The 17,766-nt window shown below is 42.6% G+C and overlaps 1 protein-coding gene across 1 annotated transcript in view; it reads right to left on the bottom strand.

Moving 5' to 3' along the window:
* Positions 1–17,766, bottom strand: part of LOC137368788 (organic cation/carnitine transporter 2-like) — a 97,776-nt gene that overhangs the window by 8,035 nt on the left and 71,975 nt on the right. The window contains exons 7-10 of the mRNA XM_068028992.1: positions 9,878–9,969; positions 8,161–8,375; positions 7,632–7,814; positions 4,770–4,905 (exon numbers count right to left, since the gene is read on the bottom strand). Coding sequence (XP_067885093.1) covers positions 4,770–4,905; positions 7,632–7,814; positions 8,161–8,375; positions 9,878–9,969 — 626 coding nt within the window. The remainder of the gene's footprint in view (positions 1–4,769; positions 4,906–7,631; positions 7,815–8,160; positions 8,376–9,877; positions 9,970–17,766) is intronic.

The raw sequence follows: 17,766 nt of genomic DNA, 5'->3' as shown, positions 1-17,766 counted from the left end.
AGTGCTGTATCTCTAAATATAAATATAAAGTACATCACATCCACCTCCTTTATCTATGCTACAAGTGACATCCTCAAAAAACTCCAACAGGTTTGTCAGACATGAGTTCCCTTTCACAAATCCATGTCGACTCTGTCCAATCATATTTTCCAAGTGTCTAGTTATCACATCCGAGTGGCCTACTCCTGCTCCTAATTCGTATGTTTATAATAGATTCTAACATTTTCCCTACTACTGATGTCAAACCAACAGGTCTGTGGTTCTCAGTTTTCTTTCTCGCTCTCTTCTGAAATAGTGGGGTTACATTTGTTACTTTCCAGTCTGCAGGAACCCTTCCAGAATCTATGGAATTTTGAAAGATAACCACCAATGCATCCACCATCTCTATAGCCACTTCCTTCAATACTCTGGGATGTCGTTCAACTGGTCCAGGGAATTCATCAACTTTCAATCCAATTTTTTTTTTTTCTTTTTTGAGTACTACCTCGTTATTGATACTAATTACCATCAGCTCCTCATTATTAAAAGTCACTTGGTTCCCTAGTATTTCTGGGTGATTTTGTGTTTACTTCTGTGAAGACACAAAGTAATCATTTAGTTTCTCCGCCATTTCCTCATTCTTCACCACAAACTCTCCTAGCTCTGCAAGGACCAACATTCGTCCTTGCTAATAGTTCCCTTTTCACATACCTAAAGAAGCTTTTACAGTCCGCCTTTATGCTTCTAACTAGCTTACATTCATAATCTCTTCCCTTTATCAGTTTCTTGGTCCTCCTTTGTTGGACTCTAAATTGCTCCCAATCGCTTTTTCTGGTGACCGTACAAGACAGTTCCTTTGACCTAATACAATCTTTAATTTCTTTTGTTAGCCATTTGCCTTTCCTGTTAGGTTTTTGTGTCTCAGGTTTACAACAAATGTACATTCCTCTGAGAATTACTTGTTTAAATTGAATTTAATTATGGAATGATACAGCACAGACGGAGGTGATTCAGTCAATCATCCCTCTGCCAGCTCTTGGAAAGTGCTATCCAATTAATCCCACTTCTTTGCTCTTTTACCCATAGTCTTGCAAATTTTACCCTCCAAGTATTTAACAAATTCCCTTCTGAAAGTTATTATTTAACCTGCTTGCATTCCAGATTGTCGTAACTTGCTGCATAAAATAATTTTTCCTCAGGTCGCCTCTCATTCTTCTGCCCATTAACTTAAATCTGTGATCTCTGGTTACTGACTCTTCTGCTATGGGAAACAGTTTTCCCTCATTACCTTATCAAAATCATTTTGAGCATCTATATTAAATCGTCCCTTAACCTTCTCTACTCCAAAGAGAACAACCCTTTTCTCTAGCCTCTGCACACACATGCACCATTCTATTAGATCTCCTCTTCAGGGTGTTCACATCCTTCTCAACATGAGAAGCCCTGAATTGGCCACAAGACTCCAGCTGGCTCTAACCAGGTGTTATATAAACATTTAGCATAGCTTCCTTGGTGTGTAGCCTTTATTTATATTTTATCTCTTCATTCTTCCTACCAAAATGAATCTCTTCACTTCTCTACGTTAAATTTTATCTGTCATTTCAGCAGTTTGTGTATGTCCTCCTGAAATCAACTACATCCTCATGTTACATTTTCAAATTTCATGTCGTCATCAGGAAACTTTGAAATTATGCCCTGTGTTCCCAAGTCCAGGGTCATGCACATACAACAAAAAGAGCCGTGGTCCCAAAACTGACCCTGGGACTTGCCACTTCCCTTCAATCTGGAAAAACAGCCAGACACCACTGCCAACCACTTTCTGTCCCTTAGCCAATTTTGTATCCATGCAGCCAGTGCTCCTTTAATCCAATTTTACTAACGGGTCTATCATTGTAGTGTCATGCAGACCCCCACCTGCCAAAAATGAGGCATATTAATTTTGTCATATGATCATTGATTTTATACTGTTGCTGGAGTGAAGAAAGGACTTGTTAAAGAGATCACCAGACCTTTGACTGGAGGACATTTGCATACTGTGAGACGGTGCTGGTAGAGACAAAGAACTACTCCCTGGGCCAATTAGCCCAGATGGATTTTGATCACCAGACATTGAAGGTGTAAGGAAGCACATTCCAGGGACTGCTAAGATGATACAAACCACAAAAGACAGGACTGGTTAAACCAGCTGGTCACATGACTAACCGGCTGATACAGGCTTTTGAGAGAGATACAGGACAGTTTGAATTGAGATTAGAGTTTGCAACTGAAGTTGGAACAAGGAAGCTTCTATCTCTCGCTTTCTCCCAAGCTACTGGACCCACGGAAGACACGTAAACCTCGAGAGAAAAAACTCCGACATCAAAACAAGTTGAAGTGTGAACTGGGCCCCAACGAACAGCAGGACTTACCTGCAACCGAAGACCCCACATTGAACTTAAAGGACTGTAATTTTAATCTTGATATTGCCTCAAACTTTTCCCCTTTATTCTTTTCTACTTCTTCTGTCTCTATCTGCGTGTGTGTTTATCACATATGCATGCTAGTGTGGTCGCATCGCATATTCATACTAACATACAAATTAGGAGGAGTAGGCCACTCAGCACTTTGAGACTGCTCCACCATTCAATAAATTCACAGCTGAACTGATTACTCCACATTTTCACCTACCCCCGATAACCTTCCACCCCCTTACTTATCAAGAATCTATCTACCGCTGCCTTAAAAATATTCAAAGACTCTGCTTCCACCGCCTTCTGAAGAGAATTCCAAAGCCTCATGACCCTCAGAAAAAAAATTCTCCTCCTCTGTCTTAAATGAACGACCCCTTATTTTAAAACAGTGATCCCTAGTTCTAGATTCTCCCACAAGGGGAAACATCCTTTCCACATCCACCCTGTCAAGACCCCTCAGGATCTTATAACGTTTCAATGAAGCCACCTCTTACTCTTCTAAATTCCAGCGGATACAAGCCTAGCATATTCAATCTTTCCTCATATGACCGCCTGCCCATTTCAGATATAAGTCTAGTAAACCTTCTCCAATGCATTTACATTCTTTCTTAAATAAGGAGACCAGTACTGTGCACAGTACTCCAGATGTGGTCTCACTAATGCCCTGTATAACTGAAGCATAACCTCCCTACTTTTGTATTCAATTTCCCTCACGATAAACAATAACATTCTATTAGATTTCCTAATTATGTGCTGGACCTGCATACTAACCTTTTGTGATTCATGCACTAGGACACCCTTTGCATCTCAGAGCTCTGCAATCCCTCACCATTTAGATAATATGCTTTTTTATTCTTCCTGCCAAAGTGGACAATTTCACATTTTCCCACATTATACTCCATTTGCCAGACCTTTACCCACTCACTGAACCTATCTATATCCCTTTGTGTCCCACTTATGTCCTCTTCACAAGTTACTTTCCTACCTATCTTTGTGTCATCAGCAAATTTAGCAACCATACCTTCAGTCCCTTCATGGAAGTCATTTATATAAAATTGTAAAAAGTTGAGGCCCCAGCATTGATCCCTGTGGCACACCACTCGTTACATCTTGTCAACCAGAAAATGACCCATTTATGCCTACTGTTTCCTGTTAGCTAGCCAATCTTCTATCCATGACAATATGTTACCCCCTACACCATGAGCTTTTATTTTCTGCAATAACCTTCAACATGGCACTTTATCAAATGCCTTCTGGAAATCCAAGTACAATACATCCACTGATTCCCCTTTATCCACAGCACATGTACTCCCTCAAAAGAACTCCAATAAATTGGTTAAGCATGATTTCCCTTTTACAAAACCATGTTGACTCTGCCTGATTACCTTGAATTTTTCTAAATGCCCTGCTTTAACGTCTTTAATAATAGCATCTAACATTTTCCCCAAGATAGATGTTAAGCTAATTGGCCTGTAGTTTCCTGCTTTCTGTCTCCCTCCCTTTTTGAATAAAGGCGTTACATTCACTATTTTCTAATTTAACGGAACCTTCCCTGAACGAATGCATCAACTATCTCAATAGCCACTTCTTTTAACACCCTAGGATGAAGTCTATCAGGACCCAGAGATTGTCAGCCCATAGCTCCAACAATTTGTTCAGTATTGACTATTCATAGTCGTTGACCGGATTAGAATTTAAGATTAATAAACTTCCACCTTTCGTGTTTAAATCTAAGGAAACCTGTCTGATTTCTTTGCCTTACAATTGGAGCAGTGAACAAGGATTCACTGAGGGGGAGCTAAAACATGGTGTTTCCAAAATTATACCCTGTTACAGTTAAACCAGGCAAAGGTTAAGAGGGAACCCCGGACCCCTTCTCACCTGGTTGTAACAGTAACTTATCCAATGCCTTTTGAAAGTCCATATCCACATCAACCACACTATCCTCATTAACCCTCTCTGTTACTTCAAAGAACTCAATGAAATTGGTCAAGCACAATTTGCCTTCAACAGCTCTGTGCTGGCTTTTTATCAACCCATTCTTATCCACGTGCCAATTAATTTTGTCCCGGATTAATTTCTCAAACTGGGTTTAATCCCTCTTCCCGTTTTTGAACGGGGGTGTAACAATTGCAGTCCTCCAGTGAACAGCCTGGTCACCTTTATTTTTTGCTGTTCTTGTGCAACCTTTTCTCGAGTTTGAATTGCACCTTTTAAGGGTTTCAGAGATCAATTAAATCTTGTCCTTGCATGAAATTTCTCTTGCATTCAAGAAAAGGCATTAGAAAGATTATATAAAAGGAGAACGTGAAGATAAATGAAACAAAAGGACAGACTTACCATATAATTGGTTGTGCTTGATGAATAGTCTGTGGAAGAGGTTGGCCATATGTTTCAGGCAGCACTAAACAGAAAATTCCAGCTGTCATCGACAGACTGCCCATTAGCACAAATGGCAATATTTTATTATGTGTCCCTAAAAAACAGAAAGGAATAGAATTACAGTCCACTGGAAGTTTCTCAGATATGTGGCCTAAATCAAAATTTAATACATTTATGTAGCTGGGAGTGTTAACTAACAAGACTGAAATTGAGGAAAAACGCCATTTAATTCTCGAGATGCATTTAAAATGACAGACATTGAATTCACACTGCATATACGATGCATTATTCCCATTACTGAAGAGTTGTTGGAGAAAAAAGTATTACAGTGGCATCCGATACCTATGAAGATTGAGATTTTGTTAATAAAATTTGTTTTGCAGATATCTATGAACCAAAAATGTTTCAATTTAGAACCATAAATCTCATCCTTATTTTCAAATCCCTGCACGGCTTCGTCCCTCCCTACCTCCATCACCTCCTCCAGCTCCACACTCAGAGATCTCTTGTGCTCTTCCAATTCTGGCCTCTTGCACATCCCCCGTTTTAATCACTCCACCATTGGAGGCCATGCCTTCAGTTGCCTAGGCCCCAAGCTTCCCTCCCTAACAATTGCCTCTCCAACTCTCTTGCCTCCTTTAAGAACTATCTCTTTGACCAAGCTTTCAGTCATCTGTCACAATATCTCTTTACATGGCTCGGTGTCAAATTTTGTTTGAGAACGTTCCTGTGTAATGCCTTGGGACATTTTACTATGTAAAAGATGTTATATAACTGCAAAGTGGTTATTAAAAGGAAAACAAAGAAAAATGTTCCACTCAAAGTTCTCCTTTCAGCTGTCTGAAAATTGTTACATTGATCCTTACTTCACCATTTTTTTTTTTTAAAAAAAAGCACTGGGCTGGATTCTATAGGCCCGCCGCCAAAATAGGCAGTGGGTGAAAAAACTGGCGGCCTGCTCACCCGGGGCGCATGTCACGGAGCCGCCGTGATCCTAAACGCAGCGGCTCATTAACATGCCCGGGCCGGCCGCACCCCACCCGCCCCAAATGAAGTGGAGGGGCTGGGTGAGCTGTCCCCAGCAGCGGCACCCAACGCCACTGCACAGGCGCCATTTTTAAAGGGCTTAGAGCCCCAAATGACAATTTAAATTTTTTTAAAAAGGTAAAGTGCATTAAAAATTATAAATAATTTAAAAAATCTTTCTATCCCCTCTCCCATCCCCCCCAATAGCATGACATGTCATTCCTGCCCATCCCCCCACCCCCCTCCTCAGAATACCTACCTTGAATATATGACCTTTCCCCCCAACTCACTCCCGCAAAGTTTAGAACCTTTTACCTTTACCCCTTCCCATCACCCCCAGACCAATCAAGTTAGTTTGACCCCACTTCCCCCTCCCGCACTGATAAACTTCCCTGCTCCCCACAGGTGTCACGCCTCGTTTCCCCAGACAGGGATTCGAAGGAGCAGCGGTGCCAGCCGCAGGAATTAAAGATCGCGGCTGCACTTCAGGAGGCAACGGGAACTTCATTTATTCAGGTAAGTTTATTTATTTACATATTTAAATTGAGGACCGGTCACCGAGTGGCTGCCACAAGGCCTCATTGCTGCCTAGATCGGGACGGGTCCTGCTGGCGTCAAGTTGAGTGGCGGGCCTCATCCGGAGCGATCCTCATGCCCCTGCCACCGTTCCAGACGTCGAGGCGTCTATAAAATTCAGCCCATTGAATTTACCACCATTATAAACTTGCCATTTTGATTCACTCTGGTAATAATGAGGGGCCAGCTGATTCCTGGAATGGTACCATTCATTTTAAAAATCAGGCTATGTAGTAAACCTGCGAGTATTCTCCCTCTTACCACCCGCAACGAATTGGTAGCACTCTAACCTCTGAATCAGAAAGGCAGCAGGTTCAAACTCCTCTCCAGGACTTGAACACGTATCAAGGCTGACACAGCTTGGTGAGTCAATGATAATTTAAAATTGACAACAACTGGTCACTAAGGGAGTAGTTCAGAGAAATTTCTTCAGAGGTTTGTTGGAGCATGGAATGTATTTCCCACTGCTTTCCCAGATTTAAGGTCCTCAAGGTTTTAAATCCAGTGGTTGAGGCTGACAGCATTGGATTTTTCCAAAAGAAAAGTAAATCTATGCGTGAAGCAAGACGTAGTAGGATTAATTTTCGATTGTTCTAAAAAGACAGCAAGTACAGGTACCATAGGCCAAATGTGCTGTCAACTTCTGCAGTTCTGCGCAGTATTGAGGAAGTGCCACATTGTTGGAGGTTCTCACTTTCTAATGGATGTTAAATGGAGGCCCTGTTCAGGTGGATGTAAACTATTCTGTGACACTTTAAAAGAGCAGGGACTCCTTCCAGTGTCCTGTTGACCATTCCTCCCTCAAGCAGCACCACAAGTAGGTTATAGGTGCCCATTCGTCTCATTTGGTGTATGTCGGTTCTTGCTATATTAAAATTGCTGAATTAGCTTGCCCAACAGATTATTTTTGAGGTGGGGCCAGTTTGAAATGTATCGGGATGCGATAAGACACAAGTTGTTTCTTTCTACATTCTGCTGTTGCAAGATAGTGTTATCATGACCCAGCTGTCCTGTAAAGAAGCACCAGGTCACATGACACACACAAAGCTCGAGCATATTTAGCAGGAAAATCTTTTGAAAAGTCAGACAAGATCAAGATAAGCCAACAGTCTAAATTTTTCAGCAAGGAAACTGCCATCACTAACCTCACAGTACATTGTTATCAATTAAAGTACTTAAATAATTCAAAAATAGTTGCTGAAAGGTTATACCTCTTACCAAGATAAGCAAAATACGGAGATGTTATAGTGGCAATCATAGATGCCATGGAACATGCCGCAACGCCCATGTTCCTCACCACAGTTGGATACAGTTCAGTTGAGAAAACATAGATCATAGAGAAGGCTGCTGCATAACCAAATTTACCAATCATTGCCATCATCATGGTAAGAAAATAGTGACCTGTGAAATCCAAGCATAAAACAGCTCAGTGTATATATGGTCAGGGATTCCAAATAGTTTAGTTACATCTATTAAGCAGGTTCTGCATTTTTAACCACAACTTAAAGAAAACCCAATGCCAACATGTGCAGAAGCACTGGACAATTGTGCCCATCACTTCATAGGCCAATAGCCTATGAAAAAGGGGAATAGGATTTTTGCTAGCTTGACGAGAGTTTTAGAAACAAAATAGAATAAATCAGGCTGTTAAGCATATGTTATACTAGACTATATATATATATATATATATATATTTTTTTTTTTTTTTAAATTGAGGATTCCATAAATAACTGGTTTAAACTCTTACTCGAAGGCACAATCTGAATCAACAGCAGCATAATTCCACTAAACACCACAATGCAAGCAATGGAGATCCGGCGAGGTGATAAACGCAGCAATATCCAAGCTATCACATATGACGCAATTTCAGTCATTGCAGAGATAAAGCAGTTGATATAGGGGTCTCCATGCAAATTAGGAGTATTGAAGGATAATCCAAAGTAACCTACAGAGCAAATCGTCCTGAAAAAAGTACAAAACAAATATTTATTTGTATGCAAAATATTGCAGATGCTTGAAATCTGGAATCAATGCTGGAACACAGTATTTTCATTTACTGTTTTAATTATGATTAAAAAAAATCAGTTCCTCCCAGTCTCCCAGCAGGGAACCATGTTCAGAGAAAGTACAGGTTGGAAAATCTTGTGGGGCTCCAGATGTAATGATGTGGGGGTGGTGTGTGAGAAAGAAAGAGAAAGAGAAGCAGGGAGAGTGGGTGCACTGGAAAAGGGGAAGCCACTCAAGATGATTCTCTGGTTATGACTGGTTAGGTAAGAGTGGAACCAAGTGAGGGTAGTCCCACTCAGCTGAGCAATGGAGGAAAGGTGTTTGAGGATGGTGTGGTCTTCTGTGTCAAAGGCTACAGAGTGGTACAGAGATTGTCAAGTGCACCATAAATCACACAGAATATCATTCATGGCTTTCCTTGGAGTTGATTCAGTGCTGTGACAGATTGAAGACCTTCACGCATTAATTTGGGAGGCAACAAGACATTCAAAGACTTGAGGGAAAGCAGGATGGAGATGGGGCAGTAGTTTGCAAGGACAGAGGGATCAAGGGTGTTTTTTTTTTTAAAAATCTAGTGGGTGATGGCAGATTTGAAAGGAAAGGTGACAGTGAATAGTTTCCTCTCTTCTGGTACTATCAGAATCATGGGGGCTAGGAAGAAAAGTTGGGTGATCAGCAGTTTAGTGGGAATAGGGTCAAGAGAGCAGGAGGTGGGTCTTGTGGACAAGATGACAGGGGTGATGGGAGAGAAACTAGAAAAAGGTGCAAGATCTGGGCTAAGGCAGGGAGAAAGGCAGCTGAATGGAGGAACTCAACCTTAGTGATTAAGAAGCCAATCAGTTCCTCGCGCTTGTTCTTGGTGGATTCAGGAGGTGAGGGGTTTAAGCAAACAGTTGGTCGTGGAGAAAAGAAGCCGGGGGCCTATTTTTGCATTTCATGATGATCCTGGAGTAGTGATCAGTTTTGTCAGAAGACAGCAGGGCCCGATAGTAATCCCACAGTCTTGGTGCAATAAAGACAGACTTATTTCAGTCGACACAGAAAACGAACCTGACTAAGGAACAGGAAAAGGTACTAAATAATGTAGTGAACAGAGTACGGAGAAAGTTAGGGGAAATTTATTTGCGCAGAGGAGTTGTTCGACAAGGGAATTAATTGCTACAGCTAGTATTTGAGGCAAAAAACCATGTACAGAAAGTGAACATCTGAACCAGAGGAAGATATAAAGGCTTTGGGAACACAGGAGGGCAGTGGGATTATTTTTTGGATTGCTGTAACAACGACCAGACACAATGGGCTGGTTGACTTCTTGCTATACAGTAAAGTTCTACAGTTTTATGTACCAGCTTTGGTTGGGCCTGTTTGGTTCTTTCTTGTTCATAATATCTTTCTTTCTTTTGGGCCTCCTTATCTCGAGAGACAATGGATACGCGCCTGGAGGTGGTATCTTTACTCACCATAGAAGTATAGAAAAGATTGTGATGTTTCTTAAGTTAGAAGTCCTGACCAAATCCAAGTAAGTAACTACATGTTTATCCTCATTTGGCAGCTGAAAAGTAGAAGAAAATGCATATAAAAGCATATTAAATTATAAAATAAATAGGAAGAACTGAAACAATTAAGAGCCATTATTATTTGAATGATATGAATCATTACACTGCCTCTGACACAGTAAGCTGATCATACAGAACAGTTATAATCAAATTCACTTAGTTGAATATGCAAAAACGTATCCTTGACGAATGACAAAAATAATGAAAACAGAATGCTACCCAGTTCAGTGGGTGATCAGAGAATAACTCCTCTACGTTGTCAGTGGGGACAATGGGTGGGGGTAATAATTGATTTTTGGAGCAGGAGGGTAATCCTCCTCCATTCCGTCCAATTCCAGGTTTGACTGGAGGAGTATTTGGATGCTAGTGAGAAACCTACTCGAGGTTGGTGATTTCCTAACTGAATAGAAAACAGAAATATTGGAGCAGGAGTAGGCCATTCAGCCCTTCAGGCCTGCTCCGCCATTCAAAAAAGATCATGGCTGATCATCTAATTTAGTACCCTGTTCCCTCTTTCTCCCCATATCCATTGATCCCTTTGGCATTAATATATCTATCTCCTTCTTGAATATATTTAATGACTTGAAAGTGGCAACACAGGTGGATAAGGTAGTTAAGGTTGCATACGGCATGCTTGCCTTCATCAGTCGGGGCATAGAGTATAAACATTGGCAAGTCATGCTGCAGCTGTACAGAACCTCAGTTAGGCCACACTTAGAATATTGCGTGCAATTCTGATTGCCACACTACCAGAAGGATGGGGAGGCTTTGGAGAGGGTACAGAAGCGGTTTACCAGGATGTAGCCTGGTCTGGAGGGCATTAGCTATGAGGAGAGGTTGGATAAACTCGGATTGTTTTCACTGGAACGACGGAGGTGGAGGGGCGACATGATAGAGGTTTACAAAGTTATGAGTGGCATGGACAGAGTGGATAGTCAGAAGCTTTTTTCCCCAGGGTGGAAGAGTCAGTTACCAGGGGACATAGGTTTAAGGTGTGAAGGGCAAAGTTTAGAGGGGATGTGCGAGGCAAGTTCTTTACACAGAGGGTGGTGAGTGCCTGGAACATGCTGCTGGGGGAGGTGGTGGAAGCAGGTACGATAGCGACGTTTAAGAGGCATCTTGACAAATACATGAATAGGATGGGAATAGAGGGATATGGGCCCCGGAAGTGCAGAAGGTTTTAGTTTAGGCAGGCATCAAGATCGGCGCAGGCTTGGAGGGCCGAATGGCCTGTTCCTGTGCTGTACTTTGTTCTTTGTCTTGTCCTTCGCTGCCTTCTGAGATAGAGAATTCTCCAGGTTCACCACCCTGAGTGAAGAAATTTCTACTCATCTTGGTTCTAAATGGCATACCCCATATCCTGAGACTGTGACCCCGGTTTAGGACTCCCCAGCCATCGGGAACATTCTCCTTGCATCTAGCCAGTCTAGTCCTGTTAATGTTCTTAGGAGATGTTAATGGAGTATTCTTAAAATTGATTTTAACTTGGCTGCAAATTTTACATGAGCAGGATGGACATCCCGGAGCTCAAGAAACAGACAGGGAAACAGAGGAGAGTTTGAGCTGCAATTCAGATGGGTATTTAAATTGGTCATTGTCCCCCATCTGCATAAAACCTCACCTCCAACACTCAAGAAACTCGACACCATCCAGAACAAAGCAGCCTGCTCAATAGGCACCCCATTTACCACCTTCAACATTCATTCCCCCCACCACTAACTGTGTACCATCTATAGGATGCACTGCAGCAACTTGCCAAGCCTCCTTCACTAACTGACAGCACTGTTCAAACCCGCAACCCTTACCACCTGGAAGGATAAGGGCAGCAGACGCATGGGAACACCATCTGCAAGATCCCCTCCAAGTCCTACACCATCCTGACTTGGAAATATATCCCGTTTCCTCACTGTCGCTGAATCAAAATCCTGGAACTCCCTCCCCAACAGCACTGTGGGTGTACCCACACCAGATGAACTGCAGTGGTTCAAGAAGGCAGCTTACCACCACCTTCTCAAGGGCAATTAAGGATGGGAAACAAATGCTGGCCTCGCCAGTGATGCTCATCCCCTGAATGAATAAAAAAAACAGGGAGAGGTAAGGAAGTGTATTGAAAGTGAAGGCTGGATGCTGCTCAAAGTTGAATGGGTGTGAGGAGTGATGTGATGGAGAACAGTTGGCAAGACAGAGTGAAAGCAGGGTGGGAGGCTTAAAGTAGAACATAGTTTAATTAGCAAAAGGTACTCACTTTCCCCTGACACGATTAGGTCATTAAACTGCTTTCTACAGTGCATCCATGACCTGGGTACAATGTTTCTGCTGCTCACCTCCTCAGCTACCTCCAACCATGCCTTCTTGGTGAGGTTCCTTCCTCTTTGCTGGGGAAAAATGTATATGCCCCTCCAACTCCTGACTGCAACCAGCAGTAATTCCAGTGAGCCAACCTCAAATCTGGTTGTTGACCTTGTTGCCTACCATTCATTCTGAACACTTCCAATTTACATTTGGGGTATTGAGGCAGTCCACAAAAGATGAAGTACCACATATTAGGGTTGTTAGCAAAATTGAAGCCCATGGGGTGAAAAGCGACAGTAGAAGCATGGAGGCTAAGGGATTTAAAAAATAGAGTTGTGGTGAATGGCTGTTTTTTTCCACTGGAGGGAGATATACAATGGTGTTGCCCAAGGTTCAGTACTAGGGTCAGCGCTTTCTGATATACCTTAATGACTGGGACTTGGGTGTACAGGGCACAATTTTGAAAATGTAGCAAACATTGAGAATAGTGATAGACTTCAAGAGGTCAAACAGGCTGGTGGAATGGGCAGACACATGGCAGATGAAATTCAGCACAGAAAACTGAGGGGTAGGTAGATTGAAGAGACTCAATACATGCTAAAATGGTACAATTTTATATGGAGTGCAAGAAAGAGACCTGGAGGGGTTTGTGCAAATCTTTGAAGGTGGCAGGACAGGTTAACAAAGCAGTTAGTGTCACAACAGCACAAGAGGCCATGTGGCCCATCGAGTCCATGCTAGCTCTCCACAGAACAACCAAGTCATTCCCATTCCACGCTCGTTCCATGTAGCCCTGCAAGTTTATTGCCCTCAAGTGCCCATTCAATTTCTTTTTGAAATCACTGTCACCGCTTCCACCAACCTTGTAGGCAGAGAGTTCCAGGTCATTATCACTCACTGCATTAAAAAAATTCCTCCTCACATCCTCCTTCATGGTTATAGGTTGGTCACGACTGGGAGTTAAATATCCAGGGGTACCAGACTATTCGGAAGGACAGACAGGAAGGTAAGGGAGGTGGTGTAGCTCTGATACTCAAGGATGACATCAGGGCGCTGCTGAGAGATGATGTAGGTTCTATGGAGAATGAGGTTGAATCCATTTGGGTGGAAATTAGAAACTCTAAGAAGAAAAAGTCATTGATAGGCGTAGTCTATAGGCCACCAAATAATATCACATTGGGGTGGGCAATAAACAAAGAAATAACTAATGCCTGTAAAAATGGTATGGCAATTATCATGGGGGATTTTAATCTACATGTAGATTGGTCGAACCAGCTCAGTCAGGGTAGCCTTGAGGAATTCGTTGAGCGTATCAGTGATAGTTTTCTTGAACAGTATGTAATGGAACAGACGAGGGAGCAAGCTATCCTAGATCTAGTACGGTGTAATGAGACAGGAATAATTAATGACCTCATGGTTAGGGATCCTCTTGGAAGGAGTGATCACAGTATGGTTGAATTTAGAATACAGATGGAGTGTGTGAAGATAAAATCCAATACCAGGGTCCTGTGCTTGAACAAGGGGGACTACAATAGAATGAGGGAGGACTTGGCTAAAGTGGACTGGAGACAAAGATTTTACGGTGGGACAGTTGACGAGCAGTGGAGGACTTTCAAAGCAATTTTTCAAAGTGCTCAGCAAAAGTATATTCCAGTGAAAAGGAAAAGGTGTCTAAGGAAATAAGGGAGGCTATCAAATTGAAAAAGGCATACAAAGTGGCCAAAAGCAGCATGAAACTAGAAGATTGGGAAAACTTTAAAGGTCAGCAGAAAGCTACAAAAAGAGCCATAAAGAAAAGTAAGATGGAACATGAGAAAAAGCTATCACAGAATATAAAGACAGATAGCAAAGGTTTCTATAAATATATAAAACGAAAAAAAAAAAGAGTGGCTAAAGTAAACGTTGGTCCTTTAGAGGATGAGAAGGGGAAATTAGTTATGGGATATGATGAAATGGCCGAGGCATTGAACAGGTATTTTGTATCGGTCTTCTCAGTGGAGGACATTAATAACATGCCAGTAATTGACAAAGAGACTAACATAGGTGAGGACCTGGGAACAATCATCATTACGGAAGAGGTAGTGTTGGGCAAGCTAATGGAGCTAAGGATTGATAAGTCTCCTGGCCCTGATGGAATGCATCCCAGGGTTCTAAAAGAGATGGCGGGAGAAATAGCAGGTGCACTGACGGTAATTTTCCAAAATTCGCTGGACTCTGGGGTAGTCCCAGCAGATTGGAAAACAGCAGATGTGACACCACTGTTTAAAAAGGGAGGTAGTCAAAAGATGGGGAATTATAGACCGGTTAGCTTAACCTCTGTAGTGGGGAAGATGCTTGAGTCTATTATCAAGGAAGAAATAGCAGGGCATCTCGATAGAAATTGTCCCGTTGGGCAGACGCAGCATGGGTTCATGAAGGGCAGGTCATGCTTGACAAATCTTTTGGAATTCTATGATGACATTACGAGCAAGGTGGACAATGGGGACCCAGTGGATGTGGTGTACCTAGATTTCCAAAAGGCCTTCGACAAGGTGCCGCACAAGAGGCTGCTGCATAAGATAAGGATGCACGGCGTCAGGGGTAAAGTATTAGCATGGATAGAGGATTGGTTGACGAACAGGAAGCAGAGAGTGGGGATAAATGAGTGCTATTCTGGTTGGCAATCAGTCACTAGTGGTGTGCCTCAGGGATCGGTGTTGGGACCGCAATTATTTACAATTTATATCGATGATTTGGAGTTGGGGACTACGTGTAGGGTGTCAAAGTTTGCAGATGACACTAAGATGAGTGGCAGAGCAAAGTGTGCAGATGACTGTGAAACTTTGCAGAGGAACATACATTGAGTGAGTGGGCAAAGGTCTGGCAGATTGAATACAATGTTAGTAAACGTGAAGTCATTCATTTCGGTAGGAGTAACAGGAAAAAAGGATTATTATTTGAATGGTAAAAAGTTGCAGCATGCTGCTATGCAGAGGGACCTAGGTGTCCTTGTGCATGAATCGCAGAAGGTTGGTCTGCAGGTACATCAAGTAATTAGGAAGGCAAATGGAATTTTGTCCTTCATTGCTAAAGGGATTGAGTTTAAAAGCAGAGAGGTTATGTTGCAGCTGTATAAGGTACTGGTGAGGCCGCACCTGGAGTACTGTGTGCAGTTTTGGTCTCCTTACTTGAGAAAGGATGTACGGGCACTGGAGAGGGTGCAGAGGAGGTTCACTGGGTTGATTCTGGAGTTGAGGGGGTTGGCTTATGAGGAGAGACTGAGTAGATTGGGATTATATTCATTGGAGTTCAGAAGAATGAGGGGGGGGGGGGGGGATCTTATAGAAACATATAAGATCATGAAGGGAATAGATAAGATACAAGTAGAGAGGATGTTTCCACTGGTAGGTGAAGCTAGGACAAGAGGGCATAGCCTCAAGATTAGAGGGAGCAGATTTAGGACTGAATCAAGAAGGAACTTCTTCACCCAGAGGGTTGTTAATCTATGGCATTCCTTGCCCAGTGAAGTAGTTGACACTTCTTCAGTTAACGTCTTTAAAGCTAAGGTAGATATCTTTTTGAACAATGAAGGAATTAAGGGAAACGGTGGGAGCGCAGGTAAGTGGATCTGAGTCCACGAAAAGATCAGCCATGATCTTATTGAATGGCGGAGCAGGCTCGAGGGGCCGGACGGCCTACTCCTGCTCCTAGTTCTTATGATCTTATGATCTCCCTGCATCTCAACCAAAACTTTAAATCTGTGTCTCCTAGTCCTTCTACCATCAGCTAATGGGAACAGCTTTTCTTTGTCTACTTTACCTAAACCGGTCAGAATCTTGTACATCTCCATCAAATCTCCCTTCCAGGTCCTGACTACTTGCTGCATAAGAAAGTTTTTCTTCATGTTGTCTTTAATTTAGCCATTCACCTTAAATTGGCATCCTCCGGTTCTCAATCCTGCCACCAATGGGAATGGTTTCTCCCTATCTACTCTGTCTCGACCCCTCATGATTTTGAACACCTCTATCAAATCTCATCTCAACCTTCTCTAAAAGAACAGTCCCAGCTTCTCCAATCTATCCACATAACGGAGGACCCTCATCCCTGGAACCAATCTCGTAAATCTTTTCTGCATGCTCTCTAAAGCCTTTGCATCTTGCCTAAAGTTTGGTGTCCAGAATTGGGCAGAATACTCCAGTTGAGGCTGAAACAGTGTTAGTCATAGAGTTATACAGCACGGAAACAGGCCCTTTGGCCCATCGTGTCTGTGCTGGCCATCAAGCACCTAGCTATTCTAATCCCATTTTCCAGCACCTGGCCCGTAGCCTTGTATGCCATGGCATTTCAAGTGTTCATTTAAATACTTCTTAAATGTTTTATAAAGGTTGATCATAACCTCCTTGCTTGTGTATGCTATGCCTCTACTTATAAAGCAAATGAAACCCATAGTTTTACAAATAGAGGCATAGTACAAAAAACAGGAAGTTTTGCTAAACCCAATCACTAGTTCGACCCCAGCTGGAGTATTGTGTCCAAATCTGGGCACTGCACTTTAGGAAGGACATGAAGGCTTGGAGAGGGTACACAAGAGATTTACTAGAATGGTTCCAGGGATGAGGATTACAGTTGCGTGGATAGACTGGAGATAGATGGGGCTGTTCCCCTTAGTGCAGAGAAGGCCAAGCAAAGATTTGATAGAGATGTTTAAGATCATAAAGGATTTACATAAGAGTAAATAAAAAGAAATGGTTTCCAATGGCTGAAGGGTCAACGAGAGAACACAGATTTAAGGAGATTGGCAAAAGAACCAGAGGTGGCATGAGGAAAAGCTTTAAATGCAACAAATGGTTAGCTTTTGCAATGCTTTGTCAGATAAGGCGGATACGGATTCAATCTTCCGAAGACAATTCGGTAAATAGTTGAAGGCGAAAAAATTGCAGGGATATGAAAGGGGGGGGAAAAGTGGGACTAACCAAATTGCTCTTCAAAAGAACCAGTGCAGATTCAATTGGCCGAAAGATCTCCATAATTGGAGCTATATGTGCCTTTGAAGCCATCCCCAAGTAGCAAAAATAAACTATATAATGCAAGAAAAGGTCTCAGAACATTCTCAACTTCTGGCGGAGAGAGCCAAGGATTTAAATATTACGGGAAATGGACACGTTGCAACTGATTTGTGGCCATAGCAACAAGATGGAAATAGCATATTTCCTCCTTCCCAAAATCCACAAACAGGACTGTCCCAGCAGACCCATCGTTTCAGCCTGCTCCTGCCCCACTGAACTTATTTCTTCCTATCTTGACTATCTTTTTTCCCCTGGTCCAGTCTCTTCCCACCTACATCCATGACTCTTCTGACACCCTACGTCATTTTGACAATTTCCAGTTTCCTGGCCCCAACCTCCTCCTCTTCACTATGGACATCCAATCTCTCTGCACCTCCCTCCCCCCCCCCCCCCCCCAGGACGGTTTGAGGGCTCTCTGCTTCTTCCTTGAGCAGAGGCCCAAACAGTCCCCATCCG

This window comes from Heterodontus francisci, chromosome 4, assembly GCF_036365525.1.
Source record: "Heterodontus francisci isolate sHetFra1 chromosome 4, sHetFra1.hap1, whole genome shotgun sequence".
NCBI lineage: Eukaryota > Metazoa > Chordata > Chondrichthyes > Heterodontiformes > Heterodontidae > Heterodontus > Heterodontus francisci.
Note: the sequence above shows the minus strand (reverse complement) of the source record. Positions and strands in the feature narration are given on the sequence as shown.